Source organism: Rhinolophus sinicus, chromosome 3, assembly GCF_057876585.1.
Source record: "Rhinolophus sinicus isolate RSI-liver-muscle chromosome 3, RSI-T2T, whole genome shotgun sequence".
Classification (NCBI taxonomy): domain Eukaryota; kingdom Metazoa; phylum Chordata; class Mammalia; order Chiroptera; family Rhinolophidae; genus Rhinolophus; species Rhinolophus sinicus.
The window spans coordinates 63,521,483-63,539,650 of NC_142503.1; the positions used below are offsets into that span (position 1 = coordinate 63,521,483).

Consider the following 18,168-nt stretch of genomic DNA (forward strand, 5'->3'; position numbering starts at 1 on the left):
AATCAGGTAAGTTTGTAGTTGTTAAAACATGTTTAAAAAAATTTAAAACGAACTTTGAAAATGGGGATTTTGCCTAAATGCTACTCTCTATCATATTACTATTTATTAACTACTGGGAAACAAGATTTGACCTTTATACGTTCAAAACTGAATAGCAAACTATATCATAAAAATTAAATGAAAAAGCAATTTCCTAAAGTGCCTATTAAATATTTAATAAATGTGAGTTATCCTTCTCCTCACGAGTTGTACAATACATATACATTTTTTAAAAAAAAAAAAGGTTTTCAAGGCCTAAGTTGCGTGTCACTTAAAACATATACTACGTCTGCTTTAAACCTCAATTGTTTATTTAAAAAGCAAAAGGAAATGGAGGAAAGCATGGGCTCCAGGTTTTTTTAATGGTTAGATATAATTATAAAAATTTTAGATTAGACATGCATGGTGCTATTTCAGTTTATATAACCAAAAATAATTTGTGAAGAATAGGTATCTACAGAGGAACTGAAATATTTAAATAACTACAAAACAATAAAAGTTGCCTCTAAAGTTCAAAAATTGAAAAAAAGGAGCTTCTATAACTTACAAAACAATTAGAATGTATTACAATATTCTGAGGATATAGTGAATTAATCATCAAAATATAAGAACAGAAAAACTCTTGTTTTAGAGATCCATTTTCAGATCCAATAGTTATCATGCTATTTATCTAAAAATTAAATCTCTATCCTATTATTGACTACTATGAAACAAGATTTGAACTTTTTACATTCAAATCTACATAACAACCTATGCTATAAGAGGTTCATACTGGATGCTTGCTGTTGACTAAAGAACAAGTTACTAACTACATTTTGGAAATTTACTCAAGGAGCTTATATTTCAGTATCACAAAAATCAAAGGAGCTATTAAAAAGAAATTACCTTTCAAAGCAGGCACATAATCTTCTTTCTTTTTAATGATCAGCTGGTATTGAGCTACAGCCTCCTTATATTTGCCTAGGATTTGCTGTATTGCTGCAACCTTAAACACGCTGTATATGGATTCTGGGTTCAGCTCACTGGCTTTTGTGAAGGATTTCAAGGCCGTTGTGTAGCCACCTCGGCTTAGGTATGCCTCGCCTAATGATTCCCAACAATTGAAGTCCTTTGGGTCTGCCCTTAATGCTGCCTGTAAACTAAAATTTCAAAAAATAGTAAGAGAACTCAAGGTAACAGAACCACTTCCACATCTGAAAGGAAAATATAAAATAAATAATTCAACTGAATCACATACATCAATGGTTCCTTCTTTTATAAAAGTGCTATTTAAAGCAGGTATACCTGTACATTTTACGACTTGAATATTTTTAATATTATGAAATTTCATTACAAATTTGGAATGAATAAGAACAAAATATTTTTTTGAAGAAGTCCTGACCAGAATTTCTTTCCTTGACTATTTGGAAGAATTCCACTTTCCTATCCTACCAGAATAAGATATATGTGCCGTAGCACAGTCTATAAACCCCTGCCAATCCTACCAAAACAGAAATAATCACAGTTAAAAAACAGAAAAAATAGACATGCTTTAAATTTCTGATTAAATCCCATTTCCAGGAAATTTAAAATGCCTGTATTCTAGATATTAACATAAATCAGAATCAACTTTATCTTGATTTTAATGTTTTATTTACTTGTAATTATCGCTCAAACCAAATGACTAAAAATGAGCTGCTGCAAATGCCCTCGAAGCTACCAAATGTCCAAAAACAATGCATGTCAGTGGGAGAACAACAAAAATATTAACCTTGGCTTCTTCTTATTCCTTAAATTTCTGTTGAGAATCTAGTACATGTCTGATATAATACTATCAAGACTACTAGATCAGCTATCTCCTTAACAATAGGATATCACTTAATCCATTATTGCAATTCCAGTGCCTTGCACATAATAAGAACCAATCAACTTTAAATAAATTTTGCTATTTTTTCCTTCAAAACACAACCTGGTATGAAGCAACTTGTAAAGTTCATTTTGGCTACAAACAGAGTTTAACAAACCATTAGGCTGTAACAGAGTTTAAATATAATAAGGTGCCTTACTCAGCCACTGCTTGAGAATGTTGACCAGCTTTCAAGTAGTATAGTCCTCGCCGAAGCCAGGCCCATTTTGCCATTCCAGCACTTGCCTTCTGAGTTACTGCTGTTAGGATAGCTAAGGCAGTTTCCTAATAATGAGAAAGGACTAATATTAGATAAATCAAATATCATAAAAATACAGAACACCTTTGAAAAGTATACAAATATATTTTCATTTACCACTTCTGATTTTTTAAACTTACACTGGTATACTGAACTGCAGTTTCAACACTAAGTGATAAGTAATTTAACGTCTGCCAATGAAAAGAAAATTCACTGTATAAAGTGACAAAAATATTTCTATTGTATCTACAAAGACAAATAAAAAACTTACTTTTAAGTATACATATATAAAAGTGCTTTATTTCTACACTAAGCCTAGAAACAAAAGACAAAAGTGTTTAAGTTACTAGACATACCATCTCTTCCAGCTCCACGCTTAAGTCAACAGCAGCAGCTCCAGATTCAGCATCCGTGTCATCTAATTCAAAAGCTTTCCTGTAACATCCACGGGCTCTGTTTTTATCTCCTGCTACATCTCTGTAATAATGACCTAAATAGCAGAAAACTTTGCCCATATATGTATCCAGTCTGGCAGCCTTTGAAATAAAAATTGATAATAACACAATATTAAAGTTTGTCTCTTTAAAAACATGAAAGATAAATACACAGATGAAATTTTTAGTAAACATACAAAAATATTCCAATACATCCTTTAATGTAAGATCTAAAACAGACATGAAAACTGGCTGTCACTGCTTACAGAAACTAAACATTAGTGTAAAAATGTTATCTTTGTTAAAATAAGTGCAAAACTTGAGTTATTCATATTAGATTAATCTGCTTCTATGAGTCAAGATAAGAAAGTAAGACTTATAAATGTTAAACATCTAAAAAACAAACAGTTACACATCTAGAATTACACAAGGCTCATATGCCCATAAAACAACAGTAGAAATCACCTAAAAATATTTTTTTCCTGAGATAATTATATCTATTTTCCATAACACGTGTTTCTTAAATAAGTAATTTTTACATTTTTGGTTCAATTTCCTCCTTGAAAACCCATATAACATTCTCACAAAACCTTATGTATGAGAGGTGACACACAAAATCAGTTCAGTAAAAAGTAATTTTGGAGCCGGCCTGGCGGCTCAGGCGGTTGGAGCTCCATGCTCCTAACTCCAAAGGCTGCCAGTTCAATTCCCACATGGGCAAGTGGGCTCTCAACCACAAGGTTGCCGGTTCAACTCCTCGAGTCCCACAAGGGATAGTGGGCTCCGCCCCCTGCAACTAACATTGAACTCCGCACCTTGAGCTGAGCTGCCACTGAGCTCTGGGATGGCTCAGTTGGTTGGAGCGTAGGCTCTCAACCACAAGGTTGCCAGTTCGATTCTTCGAGTCCCGCAAGGGATGGTGGGCAGCGCCCCCTGCAACTAATGATTGAACACAGCACCTTGAGCTGAGCTGCCACTGAGCTCCCAGATGGCTCAGTTGGGTGGAGCACGTCCTCTCAACCACAAGGTTGCTGGTTCGAGTCCCGCAAGGGATGGTGGGCAGCGCCCCCTGCAACTAATGATTGAACACAGCACCTTGAGCTGAGCTGCCACTGAGCTCCCAGATGGCTCAGTTGGGTGGAGCGCGTCCTCTCAACCACAAGGTTGCCCGTTCAACTCCCGCAAGGGATGATGGGCTGTGCCCCCTGCAACTATCAATGGCAACTTGACCTGGAGCTGAGTTGCGCCCTCCACAACTAAGACTGAAAGGACAACAACTTGAAGCTGAACAGCACCCTCCACAACGAAGATCGAAAAGGACAACAACTTGACTTGGAAAAAAGTCCTGGAAGTAGTACACAGTTCTCCGATGAAATCCTGTTCCCTTTCCCCAATAAAAAAAAAATAATTAAAAAAGATTTTTAAAAAAAGTAATTTTAAGTACCTAACTTACATAATTATTATTTATGATTTTATAATGAATCCATTTCAACTATGAATTGAATAGTAGCATTTGTTTTACCTTTAGGAAGTGGGTGAGAGCCTTTGTTTTATCTTTCCTTGTTTCTTCACCCATGAACCAATATGTTAACCCAAGTTGGTAATGATATTCAGCAACTTCAGCATCCTTCTCAAGAGCTCTCTGAAAACTAAGTTACCGAGGGGAAGTAAAAAGGAATATTAAAATATATATGATATAGCAGCCTCCCAGTTCAAACACTCAAAGTGTGAGTGATTAAAGGATGCTGAATTAGAAACAAGTTATTGCCATAAGGATTCAGAATCTAATGAGAAAAAGCAAATTTTATTTAAGAAGAGGAGCTTTAAATAGCACAATGACCTTTTAGCACTGCCAGTGTGCTTAAGTGTTCAGAGCACACCCAACAAACATGTAGGCTAACTGAACATTATGACCAGCTAATCAGATTTTAAATCCATCATGGAACTTTATATAGTCACTATGCTACATACTAAATACATTTGTTAAAAATACTAATAATACTTAAAGCTTACAAAGATCAAATGTATACAAAACTGGATCTTTCTCAAGTCCATTCATTTTGAATTTTTGAAAAATGTAATAAACTAAAATGACTTGATCCATGAGCAGTCTATATATCCTTACCATTTTTCTGCTTGTAGATAGTCCTTTTTGGTAAAATGAATCAAAGCCTCCAGGGCATGAGCTTCAGCTAGGTCAGGGTAAGAAGAAAGAACGTCTTCCATTATCTATAAAGTAGAAATCTGTCAAATCCATATTCAAATAAAAATAACTTAAAAAAAAAAAAAAATCTCAGATTGAATGAAAAAAACACCAACCTTTGAAGCTTCATCTAATGAGCCTTTGTTCAGATAAGCCAAGCTTTTGAGAACCAAAAGTCCTGGGATATTATGTGCATCAGAAACCTAGAAAATAATTGTAAAGAACTGCTAAATATCTCCTTCAATACAATGGAGCAATTTTGCTTTAATTAAAGAATGACCATAGAAGAATATAAAGACTCAGAAGTCCTGATTTCTATCACTATTAACACTTTCATTCTCTGTACCCTTTTTATTAGGGAAAATTTCAAATACATAAAAAAATTAGAGAACAGTATAAAACCACATGTACCCTTCATCCAGCTTCGAAATTATTAACTCAAAGCCAATCCCTTCTTCTCTATACCTTCACCCATTTCACTAAACTCCTACTTAGATTATCCCAGATATTACAATTTTTTATCTGATACTTCAGCGTCTATATCTAAAAAATAAGTTCATTTTTTAAATAACATAATCATACTATCATTATAAACACCTAAACAAAACCAATACATCTTTAATATCATCAAATAATCAGCCAGTGTTTAAAGCTCTCAATTGTCTCATATTAGAAAGATTTATTTTAATCAAAATCTAAGCAAGGTACATACATTTCAAATGGCCAATAGGTCTCTTATGCCTCTTTTAATCTATAGGGTTCCCTTCCATCTCTTTTTTATTTCTCCCTTGCAATTTAACTACCGAAAAATATGGGGCATTTGTCAGTTTCTCATAATCTGGTTTTTGCTGAATGTATTCTCATGGTATTGACATGTTCTGTAGTCCCCTGTATCTTCTGTAAATTAGTTAGCTCTAGAAGCTTGATCTGATTCAAGCTTCTGATTCAGGTTTGATGTTGTGGCAACAATACCTCAAGTGTACTTGAGTTTATGTCTGGTTGTCTTTCTTTTCATGGTGTTAGTAGCCATTGATCCTCAATGCCTAAATCTATTCATTTATTACAGATTGTAAAAATTGTGATTTTTTTTTCTCATTCTGTCCTTCATTTGTGGAATACTTCAACAAAGAGAAATTCCCTCTTCTCTACCATCCATTTCATTATTTTTAAGAATAGTCCATACAGGAAAAGCAAGATAAATGTCTTGATTGTTTTCAGTTCGTTCCTTAGCATCCTCCAAAGTTTATTTTATTGAGAATGTTTTGTATCATCATGAATACATTGACTTAAACATATTTGCTGTCTTTAATCCATTACAGTTACTGGTGCTCAAATCATCCACTCTTCAGCCAGTGAGAAGCATTTCATGCTAGTTCCTAAGCCCTTCGGACACAATGCTAGCAGCCTTTTATAGTTTCCTTGCTTTCTAGCATTAAAAGATGTTCTGGGCTCATCTCATACATTTTCTGTCTCAGACCTGGACTCGACCAGTTCTCTAAGTAACATTTCATTTTGTTTTTTTATTAAAATATATATATATATATATATTGGAAAGACCTCTACAAAGCACTCAGACAAAACATATTATTGGTGGTAAGGCAAGTAGAAAACAAGAAAATAAGATTAAGTTCTTGAAGGATGCTGGCAACTATTCTAATTTTAAAGAAATAATATGAAATGCAATGCCCTTTGAAATGTACAAAACAACAATTTTTTTAAAGTCAAAACCTTGTAATATACTAAGTAATCTAATTTTAATTTTAGATAAAAAATGCTCTCATCTGACAAAAATCTTTGAAGGCACTACGTTATTATTCATAATTTACTAATTAAGTTTTTTGCTAGGGAATTTCAAAGTTACTTGAACAAAAAGCATTAAGAAATCACTTTCCTTCTTAAATATCAATCTTCTTCTGAGTGTTTTATTAAATTGAATAAGACAAATAAACAATGTTCTCTACCATTATTAAGTGTCCTTAATAATATTTGTCAATAATCTATGAAATATTTTCCGTAAGAAAAAATTTACATTCCCAAATTAGTAATGATGAAGTAGTAGCTTAAGAGGGCAAAAAGAAAAGAGAATAAGAGCAAGAACTAAAGAAAGAAACTGCATCGTGAAAAGCACTATAAGTACTTAACCAAGAAGCAAATAAATTACTTTAGGAGCTTCCAATTGGGTCAATGATTTACAAAAGTGCAGATACGGTGAATTAATACCTCTAACACAAAATTCTTCTAAGTCCATATTTATAGTAAGGAAAAAGTGGCTGATGCCTGGTTGATTGGAAACGAAATAAGGTGAAGGGGAAAATTCAATAATAAGACTACCTGATTAAGAGTACAGATTGCTTCCTCTGAAGATTCATAATCTGAGAGTTTAATCAAAGCCTCTGCTTTCAAACGAAGACAAAGATTCTTCTGATGAAGGCTGCCACTAGACACATGAAGATTATCGATGTTCTTCAGGGCTGACAAAATTAAGAACATCTGAATGAAGACAACTATATCACTTCACTTGTTTTTCTTTTTAAGGGAAACATGTAATAAATTGCACACACAATAAGAATAAATTGCCAAAACAATATACATAAAAAATAATTCAAAGCTAAATATAAATTATTCCCCGAACTCTTTATGAAAATATCTGAATATAAAACAGTGCAGATCTAAATTTAAAACCTTTATCTTCACATGATATATAATAAAACTGAACATCCTAAAAACACAACAATAGTTATCAACAAGGTATGATCAAACAATGCAGTGAATATTTAAATTAAAAAAAAATTATTACAGTAAAAGACACATTACAATTAATCCTCCTCAAAATACTACTCCCGCTTCAGACACACTTATCCCATCATTCTTGCCACTTTCTGAAAGTTCTGAAAGTCCTCTGTCAGTGTCTTACTGTGTTTCACTGAAAATAAGACCTAGCCGGACCAGCAGCTCTAATAAGTCTTTTGGAGCAAAAATTAATATAAGACCCGGTCTTATTTTACTATAAGATCGGGTCTTATATAATATAACACCCAGTCTTATATTAATTTTTGCTCCAAAAGACGCATTAATAGCTGATGGTCTGGCTAGATCTTATTTTCGGGGAAACACGGTAGTTGTGCTGTCATGGCTGCCTCAGTGTCCTGAATCAATTCAAAACGTTTACCTTTCATGGTCATTTTGACTTTGGGGAAGAACCAGAAGTCTCACGGTGCCAAATCCAGTGAATCAGGTGGATAAGGACACACTGTAATGTTGTTATTGGACAGAAATTGCGTACCAGAAGTGATGTGACACAGAGGCTTTCTGCTGTGATCACAAAATACGGTGAATGCTGCTGCTGAGTGCCATCCACCAGAAAGGCAGGGATCTTCAATATGGGAAGTGGCACACTGAACCTTAGTAATACTGTGTGACAAGTTTCAACTGTCAATTGGGTGTGAGCTCCAGCTGAGAGAAAGTGCATTTAAAAGTGTGCCGTAAATCATGGATGACGAACAATACACTAACATAAAATGGGTAAACGATTTCATCCTCCATCATGACAACACTCCATGTCACACATCACTTCTGGTACGGCAACTCCTGTCAGACAAAAACATTACAGTGTGTCCTCATCCACCTTATTCACCAGATCTGGCACCGTGCAACATCTGGCTCTTTCCCAAAGTCAAAATGACCATTGAATCGATTCAGGACATCGAGGCAGCCACAACAGCGCAACTAATGATACTCAGGAAAGAGGACTTCGAGAACTGCTTCGTAAAGTGGCAAGAACAATGGGATAAGTGTGTTCGAAACGAGGGGCAGTATTCTGAGGAGGATTAACAGCAATGTGTCGTTTACTATAACAATTTTTTGACTTAAACATTCACCGTATTTTTCTATCATACTTAGTACCTCTGCTACATAACAAAGGTTAGCCTCAGTAAACCCATCTGTAACAAACATAGGAAATTAAGGATCATGGAAGGGGAAAGAAGCTGAATTAGAATGGACCGGGGTGAACTGTTTCTCAACTATAGCGGTTAGGCCACCAGCTGATTAAGAGCAGTGAATCACTTTTTGTGATTTTCTATCTCATCATATTCACATATGCTCGAAGATGACATTCCTTATCTACACCAGAGGAATCAAGAACTAGTGAAGGTTCTAGGGTCACACCAGGAACTTCCTTGTTATAAAGACAGCACCACCACACAAGCCAAAATTGACTGTCAAAATTCCAAGGGCAGGAAACCTTTGATAAATATTCATTGTCAATTTAAAAATACACTAGTAGACATGCATACAGACTTGGCATTTTTTTCAGCTCCTTAATGAAATTTAAATTAGCTGGCAACTTAAAATACAACATATATAGCAGTCTTTAAGATATATCTTTTTTTAAAACCACTGTCTTTCTCTTTTAAGATGGAAAGAAACAGAGTTGGCCACCCTTAAAGAGGTCAAGGGTACCTTGATTGCATGAAAGAACAGCTTCGTTAGGTCTATGCATTTTGACTTGGGCTTCTGCCAGATGATACCATCCAGTTGTGCAGAGAGGGCTTTCTTTTAATCCTAAAAGGAAAAAAGCAATAATAAAATCCAAGGTTTCCATGACTACTGAGATGAATGGCATCACCTCTACTCCCCAAATCAGACTCCTCCCCTGTCCCTCATCTCTCATATCAAACAATCACAAAGTCACACTGATTGCAGGCCCCGATTCATTTCTCTGCCCCCACACTGCAGTTCAGATCTCCATTTTTATCCCAGGTCAATGCAAGTGCCTGCCATCCACTCCAATTCATTCTCTACCTTGTAGCCAGACTATTAAATGTGAGTATGAAATCACCCTGCTTAAAACCTTCTACTGGTTCCCTGCTGCCCTTAGGGTGCTTAACAAGATTTGCAAGGCCCCTTCCCAGCCTCAATTCTTGCCCCTTCCAGCTCCAATACTTCATTTGCAAATCCTGCCGAATTGCCTGCAGTTCCCAGAATACCAGCTTTCATCTCACCTCAGGCTATTTCATTCATTGGCCTGAAATGCTCCTCTAAGTGCCAAGCTTGTATTTGTCATTCAGATCTCAATTTGAATGTAAGTCCATTCAGAAACACCATACCTGCCCCCTGACAAGACTAAGGTAAAGCCTCCTAAGGACAGAAATATTATTATCCTTATTTTATAAATGAAGACACTAAGATACAGTTTAACTTTCTTAAGGTCTTGAATTAGTGAGTGGCAGAGCTGGAATTCAAACTTAAGCCGACTCCAGAGTATGTAACTTCAATTTTCTTGCTCCTATCTTAAAAATACATCTCTTAAAGAAAGGCCCAAAGATAAATGCCTATTGACTGAATAACGGCTATACTTCATGTTACATGCTATCCACTGTACACTTACCTTCTGTTAAGTTCCTAACGGCATCTTCGTACTTTTTGTCTTGTAATGCTTTAATACCTAAACCAACAAGGCCTGGGCCACTTTTTGAATCCATTTCCACTAGTCTGCAACAATACTGATGTCCCTCATCAGTAAGACTTCCTGGAATTGAAAGAAAAAATTATTAGCATACATACACCAAATTTCTAAGCACCAAAACCTATATACTTAAATCTCAAAAGCTGTCTTACGCATCCCCTACCATCTCCTGAGTCCAGGCACTCAAACCTGAAATAAACCACCAAATGTAGAAAATATTAACATTTCATAGAGAAAAATTATACTCCTTCATCTTCTTAAATATTAGAAGTAAAAACCACTTTACCCACAGCAGTATAGGTAAACAGAACCTGAAGTCATACTCAAGAATTTCAAAAAAGAAACCTACTGCTACTCACCACTAGGCTAAGATACACAGCCTATTCCTGGCCAGGTCTGCCTTTCTTATTCAGCAGTAACAATGCTGGTAGTTAAATGAAGGCATTCCTATCAAAGAGCAGTGTCTTCACCACTCTCTCTCCCTGGGGAACCATGTCATGTACTGCTAGAGACATGGCAGCCAAGACGCCAGGCCCAGTGGACTCTTCCAGCATCCTAGGCTACTTACTCATCAGGATACTGCACAAAGGCTTAGTGACATGCTTCTGAAGTTTACAAGTTCAGCAGTACATTTCTGCATTCTTTCAAAACTCTTGTCCTATATAAGTTCAAGCTTATGTAATAATCATCCAATGCCAACACTGATTTCAAATTTATTTTGGTAAAATAATTTAGTTTAGAAAACATTATATGGTTTGTTATATTTCCATTTTCTCCAATTTCAATCAATCTCAGGATTTCCATTCCCAGAAAAGCATACAAACAAGTAAAATATGTGATTCCTGTTTTGAGAACAAACGGTGAATAGCATTCATCACTTTAATAAACTGTTAAATCACTTAGGGAAATTCTTAAAACGTAATTAAGATGTTTTAAGAGTACAACTTGAAGCAATAAATAAAGGAAGCAAATAAAAATAATTGATCTGAAAAAAGAGACATGGTGCTTTAATATCGATATATAACAGAGCCCCAGACTACACGTGGACCCACTGTTTCAGTCACAGATGTCAAAGGTAAATTTTCAGCCTGATACCACTTAGCTTATATATTACAAAATTTTCAAAACCAGATACGCACCAACTATATATTGATTTAGAAGTCCAAGTTAGCACCAAAAATTTGGAAGAATTCATAATGGCTAAAGAAATAAAACTTCAATACTGTTTGGTGAGATATGAAAAAAATTGGAAGAAATACTACTTTGATTAGTAAGCCAGTAAAAAAAGACATAAGCCTACTACTACCAAGCTTTCTTATCTTTCCCCATTTCAGCAATAAAGCAAAACACAATAAAGCAAAAAGGTCATCCAACATGACCTCTGAAATATTAATCAGACGACAACTGTGAAAGCTATCCACTACTTGTTTTGTGAAGCATTATGCACTGAGTCGTTTTAAAAATGAATCTTCATGTCTCAATATGCAAACGAGGACAAAGCAGAATGACATATATTTGTCTCTAGTGAAAGAGAACCCAGTGATTAACTGCTGTTAAGTAGCAAATTCTACAGATACTGAAATTCTCTGGGGGAGGGATAGGTCAGCCATAAGAGACCTTACAGATTTTCAGAAGTTCTTAATACACAGAAAGTTTGGTTTAGAGGAGCAATGGAAAAAGAAAAAAAAAAAAAAATCATGCAGCATAGCTTCCTACTGTTCTGTATTACCTGTTAAACCTCCACCACAGAATATTTCTTTATCTTAGAATGTACTAAGCCTGAACTGCGCCATTCCATAAATTCTTACAATCAACAACTGAGCAGGGAAAGAACCCCTCTTGGTGTACCATAGTGTAAATATCCACCCACCTACTCCCCTTTGCACGAATGATTTTTTTCACACAAATCAACACACTCTAATCAATCAGACTATCCCTTTGCTTTCTCTTTATTAGAGCACTTTGTCAAGTACTGGATTTAGGTGCAAAACTGCCCACTATTTGTTGACCCCATTTTGTTAATAATTTTGTAGGCTTTTTGGAATGTAAAGACCACGTTTACTCAAGAAATCCATATCACAGGCATGAATGTGCTTCTTGAGAAAGCATTCAGTTGTTCCCAGAAAGAAATTTCAAAGTATTCTCTCGTGCCAATTGGCACGTGAGCAGGTCAAGAATGAGGGAATGGTACAAACCACTAATAGCTGAAGAGGCATAGGCAGAAAAGAGTGAGTACTAGCCATTAATTTCTCAATAGCAATTTTAACAGCAGAAAAAGGGGTGGCAGACGGGCACCAGAGGCCACACAATAATCAACCAGTTATATTGGGAACACATTGGATCTCACATTAAAATTTGAACAAAATGGGTAACTTTGGAACTACGCTTCCTATCAGTGAACCACACACACACACACACACACACACACACTCATAAGCTACTCCTTGTACTGAAAGTTTCCTGCATGCCTCATCCTCCTTGACCTCAATGCACCGTTCATAATGTTAACTAGCCCTTTCTTCTTAAAACTCTCCTGCCAGACCACACTTTTGCAATTTGTCAACTCCTCTAAAAGCGGACTTTGCTTTTGCATGGTTCCTTCTCCTCTCCCTTAAATGCAGTCAGTCAAGGCCCAGGATTGCTTCTTTTTATACCTGCTAACCACTTCTTCCTACTCTTTTCCAATTACAGTAATTTAAATTCCAATTCAAACACTTTGATTAGCCCGAATAAACTTTATCCTAATCATATAGTTGCTCAATCTGTCAGATCTCCTTTCTGAAATGCTCTTGCCTTGCCTTCTGTGTTACTACTTTGCCTCAGGCCCCCGCCTTCCTCTCTCACCTCTCCTCTCCTCCGTCCTGTTTTCCTCCCTTCCCCCTCAAGCCAGCCAGCACGGTCCAGGTACAGTTTTCACTTTTGCCCTCTCGTCATCCTACTTCACTTTCACCTGTTGTTGTGTACTGGTTTGATATTTTTTTCCAAATCTACTTGTTTGTAACAAAAATGAAGTTGTTTTTAAGAATAAAGTTGTTTTGATATAAGAGTGAAGTAGGATGTGTCAGGATACCTTCCCCTCATCTGTTGTTATCGACAAGCATTGCTGGGGGCTTATCAATACAAAAACATCTGAAGAAGCAATGCCAGCAAGGGAACATTTAGACTCTAACTACTGAGAGTCTGTGAGGACTATTCAAGAGTGTTTGGTCTGCAAGGCAAGCCTTTTGCTGATCTAAATACTCTCCAAAGACTTTTGGGGCATGAGCTCTTGCCACGGTAAAGGCGACTCTTCTACCAGCAGGAGTGAAAGCTGTGCATCGGCTCCACTAAAGAGCCCTGCTGGCCAACATCAGCGCCACATGCTGTAGCAATAAGCGACTCAGTTTTTGTGCTGGCAGCTGGAACACCTGTCAGTTGGTTAAGCCATTCCTCCCTTAGAAAAGAACCAACCTTGCATATAAGGTACACCTCAGCTAAATTTGGACTTTATTCCTTTCATCTCCCTGTGCCTTAAACAATAGTGTGATTAATCTATCATTGATTTGGAGTATGTCATTTCATTATTAGCTTAAGAGACATTATCCTGTATGTTACTAGCTTGTGAAATTCCCACAGTGAATCTATGTTAAATAAATTACTGGCAAAGATAAATTCAGTCTCCAAACACAACTGGCTGCCCACAACAAAACACCTCCATAGAAATGACTTCCAAACCACATGTCTAGCCTCAGTCTTGCTCTCTCATCTGCAAACCACTGATGGACAATTCCCTTTGAATGCCCATTAACATCTCTCAACAACTTACCTTTCATACAAACCAGCACTCTAACGGCAATTTTCCCTCACTTATCTCTAGCAGATTTTCAACTATTTTTCTATTATGAAACATGTAATTGATTGCTATTCACATACAAAGTATCCCATGTGAATACTCATTTATGAAAAACATTGAAAAATATGGATTAGTAAAGCTCTGCAATAATTTAGAATCACTACCACACTGGTGCTGGTACTGTTATTTTTATTTCAGTGACTGACTTCTGTGAACTTTGTTCACATCAGGTGAATACAGGCATGAATAGCAGTGATATTCAAATTACTTAAACAACAACCTGTTCAGCACAGACACTGAGAACAAGAACAGAGGCTGTTGTGAAAACCAATATGGTTCCTCCTGTAAACTGTCTGAAAACCAGCCTTGGGCACAACACATCCACAGCTATAAGTTTTGGCAACTCCCAGCAAGCAGGCTGTCATCACTTCTCTGTTCCCCTAAAGAAAGCACACAAGGAAGCACGAGCATGAAGCAAACACTGAGACGCTCTCTGACTTGAATCTGGTCTATTTCATTAAAAAAGTAGATCATTCACCAACTTCATTCCTGTATGATATTGCAGTACTTACAATAATGCACTTGTGACACTATGACATGACATCAATGCTGAGAATACTAATCTTTCTTGTCATACGAAATCCTTTGCATGACATTTGGATATTGGACTATGTAATATTGTCCAACCTATTTCACCAAAATATATCATTAAATATTCCTTCTACTATAGCAAAAAAAAACTATATTACTATTCCTCAAAACTGCACCTAGCTCAATATAGCTCATGCCATCTGGAGTACTTTTCACCTCTTCCTGTTTATCTAATTTCTATGGAAAATTCAAGACCTTCTCCAATTTTCACCCTCAAAGATTTCACTGATCAACAACCAACCCATAATTCCTCTGTATCACTATACTTTCCTATATTTTTACTGTATTTCCCTGTATTTATATACTTTCCTATATTTTTTCCTATACTTTCCTATATACTTTCCCTTTCCTGTGCACAAAGACAACATATCATACTTCCTTTTATGTCCAGAAAGACTGAAACAGTAACTTACCTGTAGTAGGCACTAAAAGGATTTTTGATTGATAGCAACATCACGCCCACACACTCATATGCTTCTAGGACACAATATAATAAAGAAATTACCTGATTCAATTAAATGCAAACAAAGCACTTCTAATGGATATTGTACAGTGGAATAGATGCTTATCATTCCTTCGCAGGCCTTCTTCAACCTAGCAGTCTCATGAGGAAACTTGAAAACATAAAAGTAAAATAAACTAAGTAGCAGTAAAATATACTTCTGGAAACTTTCCTATTTAGAATAGAATAGTCACATTAGAGATTTTAAAAATCAACTTACTTTGGACAAACACTCAATGAAATGTCTATAAAGTGCTTGGTGATCTTCACTAGGAATCTTATGTGATAAGTCCAGCGCATTCTCAAAAGCAGTTAAAAGCTAAAACAAATAAACAAAAAAGCTATCATCTCTACCATATTTAAACGACGAATTTTAAAATAGTCGAACACATAAGACTCACTTATACAAACTATACCCTCAACTAATTGCAACTGCATTTTCTTATATGGCCTTGATGATTTCAATGAGGGAAAAAAATGTATATGTAAGTTTTGTAATACATTCAAACTCCACTGGCCAGCAGACTGTGCTGAACTAATAAGAGATAACTATAAATTAGCAACATTAATTTAATAAAACATTCTTGTGTTTTCTGTTCCTTACAAAGTAGTCAACCAGAGAGGTATGGTCTGATATGCCAATATAGCTGTTACTGTTCAGATCATTTTTAAAACATCTCTTCTGAAATCACCAGCATGTTCTTTGGAACATCTTCAACGGTAGCAAATTTTCAATCTTAAAAAAAAAAAAACTGGATGAAGTTAAGTTCTACTTTTGGTAACAGAAAACCCAAGATATGACTAAATTACAGGTATAATGAAATAATTTCTCTTATACAGTATCCTCTTCCAAAAGAGGACTTCTAAATATATTTTGAGCCAGATCAGCAATACTAAAATCCAAGGCAAGCACTTTAAAGGATGCCATTTATTTGGTTATATAAGTTCTACAGTTTTTAAATGAATTTCCATGACTTTATAATGAAAACTCGTACTACAGTTCACTACCCAGATTTTCTTTATATAGTATGGTAAAAAGTCTATGTAAATAAGTAAAATTTTAATGCTGATAAATGATCTTGCACAAAAAAAAGGAAGCCTAACTTAAACAGTCAAGCACAAGGGGTTTTAAAAAAAAGAAGTAATGAAATTAATCCACATGGAAAATAGGTGATACATTTTTCTTCTGAGCACATTTAAATAAAGCAGTTATCATTAGCATTCAATGTGAAAATAATCCACACCAAAAAACTCTTTTATCCTATTTTTAACAGTTAGAAGTCAAATCTTAAGATGATAAGTATAATTAGTTCTCTTTCACAGAAGAGTGTAGTACTATAGATAGTTCAAAAAAAAACAAAAAACATTTTATTTATTTTGCATGTGCTTGATATTCTGGTAACCTATACTATTTCAAGGAAAATAATGAAGTCATAATCTGGAGATATCATTTAAGAGAAGTTGGTGAATCAGCTAATTTTGGTACTGCTCAATTTTTCCACAACTGAATCTATAAACAGATAAACCAATACACAAACAAATGCAAATCTTACTCTCACATTTTTATCCCCAGCACTTATGACACTGCCTGACATATATTAGGGTCTTGATAAACATTTTCTGAATAAAGGAACAAATTAATGAGTGAACAAATGAACAAACATACAAAGAAGTGAGCTTCCCATCCTGTATAAAGCCTATCATTGCTTACATTTAAAATTCCATTCAATTTAACAAGTGGACATTGAGTGGCTATTTACTATAGTAAGAAACTAAGTTTACTTTTAAACTGACAAATATAAAAAAAATACAATGGATATGTTTTCCAATTATAGTTAAAAACCAATGTCTTTTTTCCAAATTCTTTTAAACATTCTTTTCAATTACATCAAAATCTGCACATTAAAAAGGAGTATATCTAGATATAAGCAGTACTCTAAATACTAAATATAAATACTCTAGTTAAGTTGTTAAACCTCAAAGTAATTTAGTACTCTTAGTTCATAAATATAAAGAAATATAACTTTAAGATACAACTTATTAGAAATTATAGCTTTTTTGTCAAAGCCAAATTCATAGTTTCTTTTTGACAGTGATAAAGGAACTGATTTACTGTGGACTCTTATGAATACAAGGGAGTAAAATTCTCATACCCTGAATATCAATTCCACTCTTTCCTGACTTAATATGAGACTGTAGGCCAGTAATTCTGACTTTATCAGGAAGAGCCTCTGAATGTAAAATGGAACATTTATAAGATGTCTAATCTGACATATAGTACTTCTCTATATTATATCACTATGTTTCCATTTTCTAAATTTCATTAAATGATCAATTTTCATGATACAAACTGTGGGGAATAAACAGGTCAATACCAGTTGCTGAGTCTCATTATTCTGATCCTCATTACTCTCAGCCAGCAAGTGAGTCAATTTCTTCCATAGCTGATAAAGCTCTTCTTTGTCTGCACCCTGTTCCTGCTTTGTCTTTATCAATTTATGCCATGTTCGGGCCACCTGTCAAGGAGATTTAAAATGGTTATTTTATCTTAAATACTAAAAATGCCAATTAAAAAAATAAAATCTCCAAAAAAATATTTTTATCTGCTAATACATAAAAATAGCAAAAGCACAAAACTCTATCTTTTATGAAACCCCACCCATAAAAATAAGTTTATTGCCAAATCTATATAGTCCTTATATCAGAAGTAAGACTGAGATACCAGAGTAGATACAGGAATAATGACTTGCCCCAATCCTCTTAATTTATGGTATCAGCTATGGAGATACCACAAATGGCTCACTAAATTCTACAGGTAATGCTTTTATTTATTTTATTTATTCCTACCCAGTTTCCATAAAAGTTTGGAAGTTATGATATCTGAAATTTGAATTCT

The 18,168-nt window shown here is 35.1% G+C and overlaps 1 protein-coding gene across 9 annotated transcripts in view; it reads right to left on the reverse strand.

The window, feature by feature from the left end:
• The window catches only part of SKIC3 (SKI3 subunit of superkiller complex), a 74,632-nt gene that overhangs the window by 41,694 nt on the left and 14,770 nt on the right, over positions 1-18,168 (reverse strand). For all 9 annotated transcript variants that reach the window (XM_088796634.1, XM_019727881.3, XM_088796631.1 and 6 more), the window contains 12 exons: positions 17,648-17,788; positions 15,493-15,591; positions 15,276-15,384; positions 10,210-10,350; positions 9,282-9,383; positions 7,152-7,291; positions 4,937-5,023; positions 4,743-4,846; positions 4,140-4,266; positions 2,540-2,719; positions 2,085-2,209; positions 925-1,178 (listed from right to left, as the gene is read on the reverse strand). In XM_088796634.1, coding sequence (XP_088652760.1) covers positions 925-1,178; positions 2,085-2,209; positions 2,540-2,719; positions 4,140-4,266; positions 4,743-4,846; positions 4,937-5,023; positions 7,152-7,291; positions 9,282-9,383; positions 10,210-10,350; positions 15,276-15,384; positions 15,493-15,591; positions 17,648-17,788 — 1,609 coding nt within the window. The remainder of the gene's footprint in view (positions 1-924; positions 1,179-2,084; positions 2,210-2,539; positions 2,720-4,139; positions 4,267-4,742; positions 4,847-4,936; positions 5,024-7,151; positions 7,292-9,281; positions 9,384-10,209; positions 10,351-15,275; positions 15,385-15,492; positions 15,592-17,647; positions 17,789-18,168) is intronic.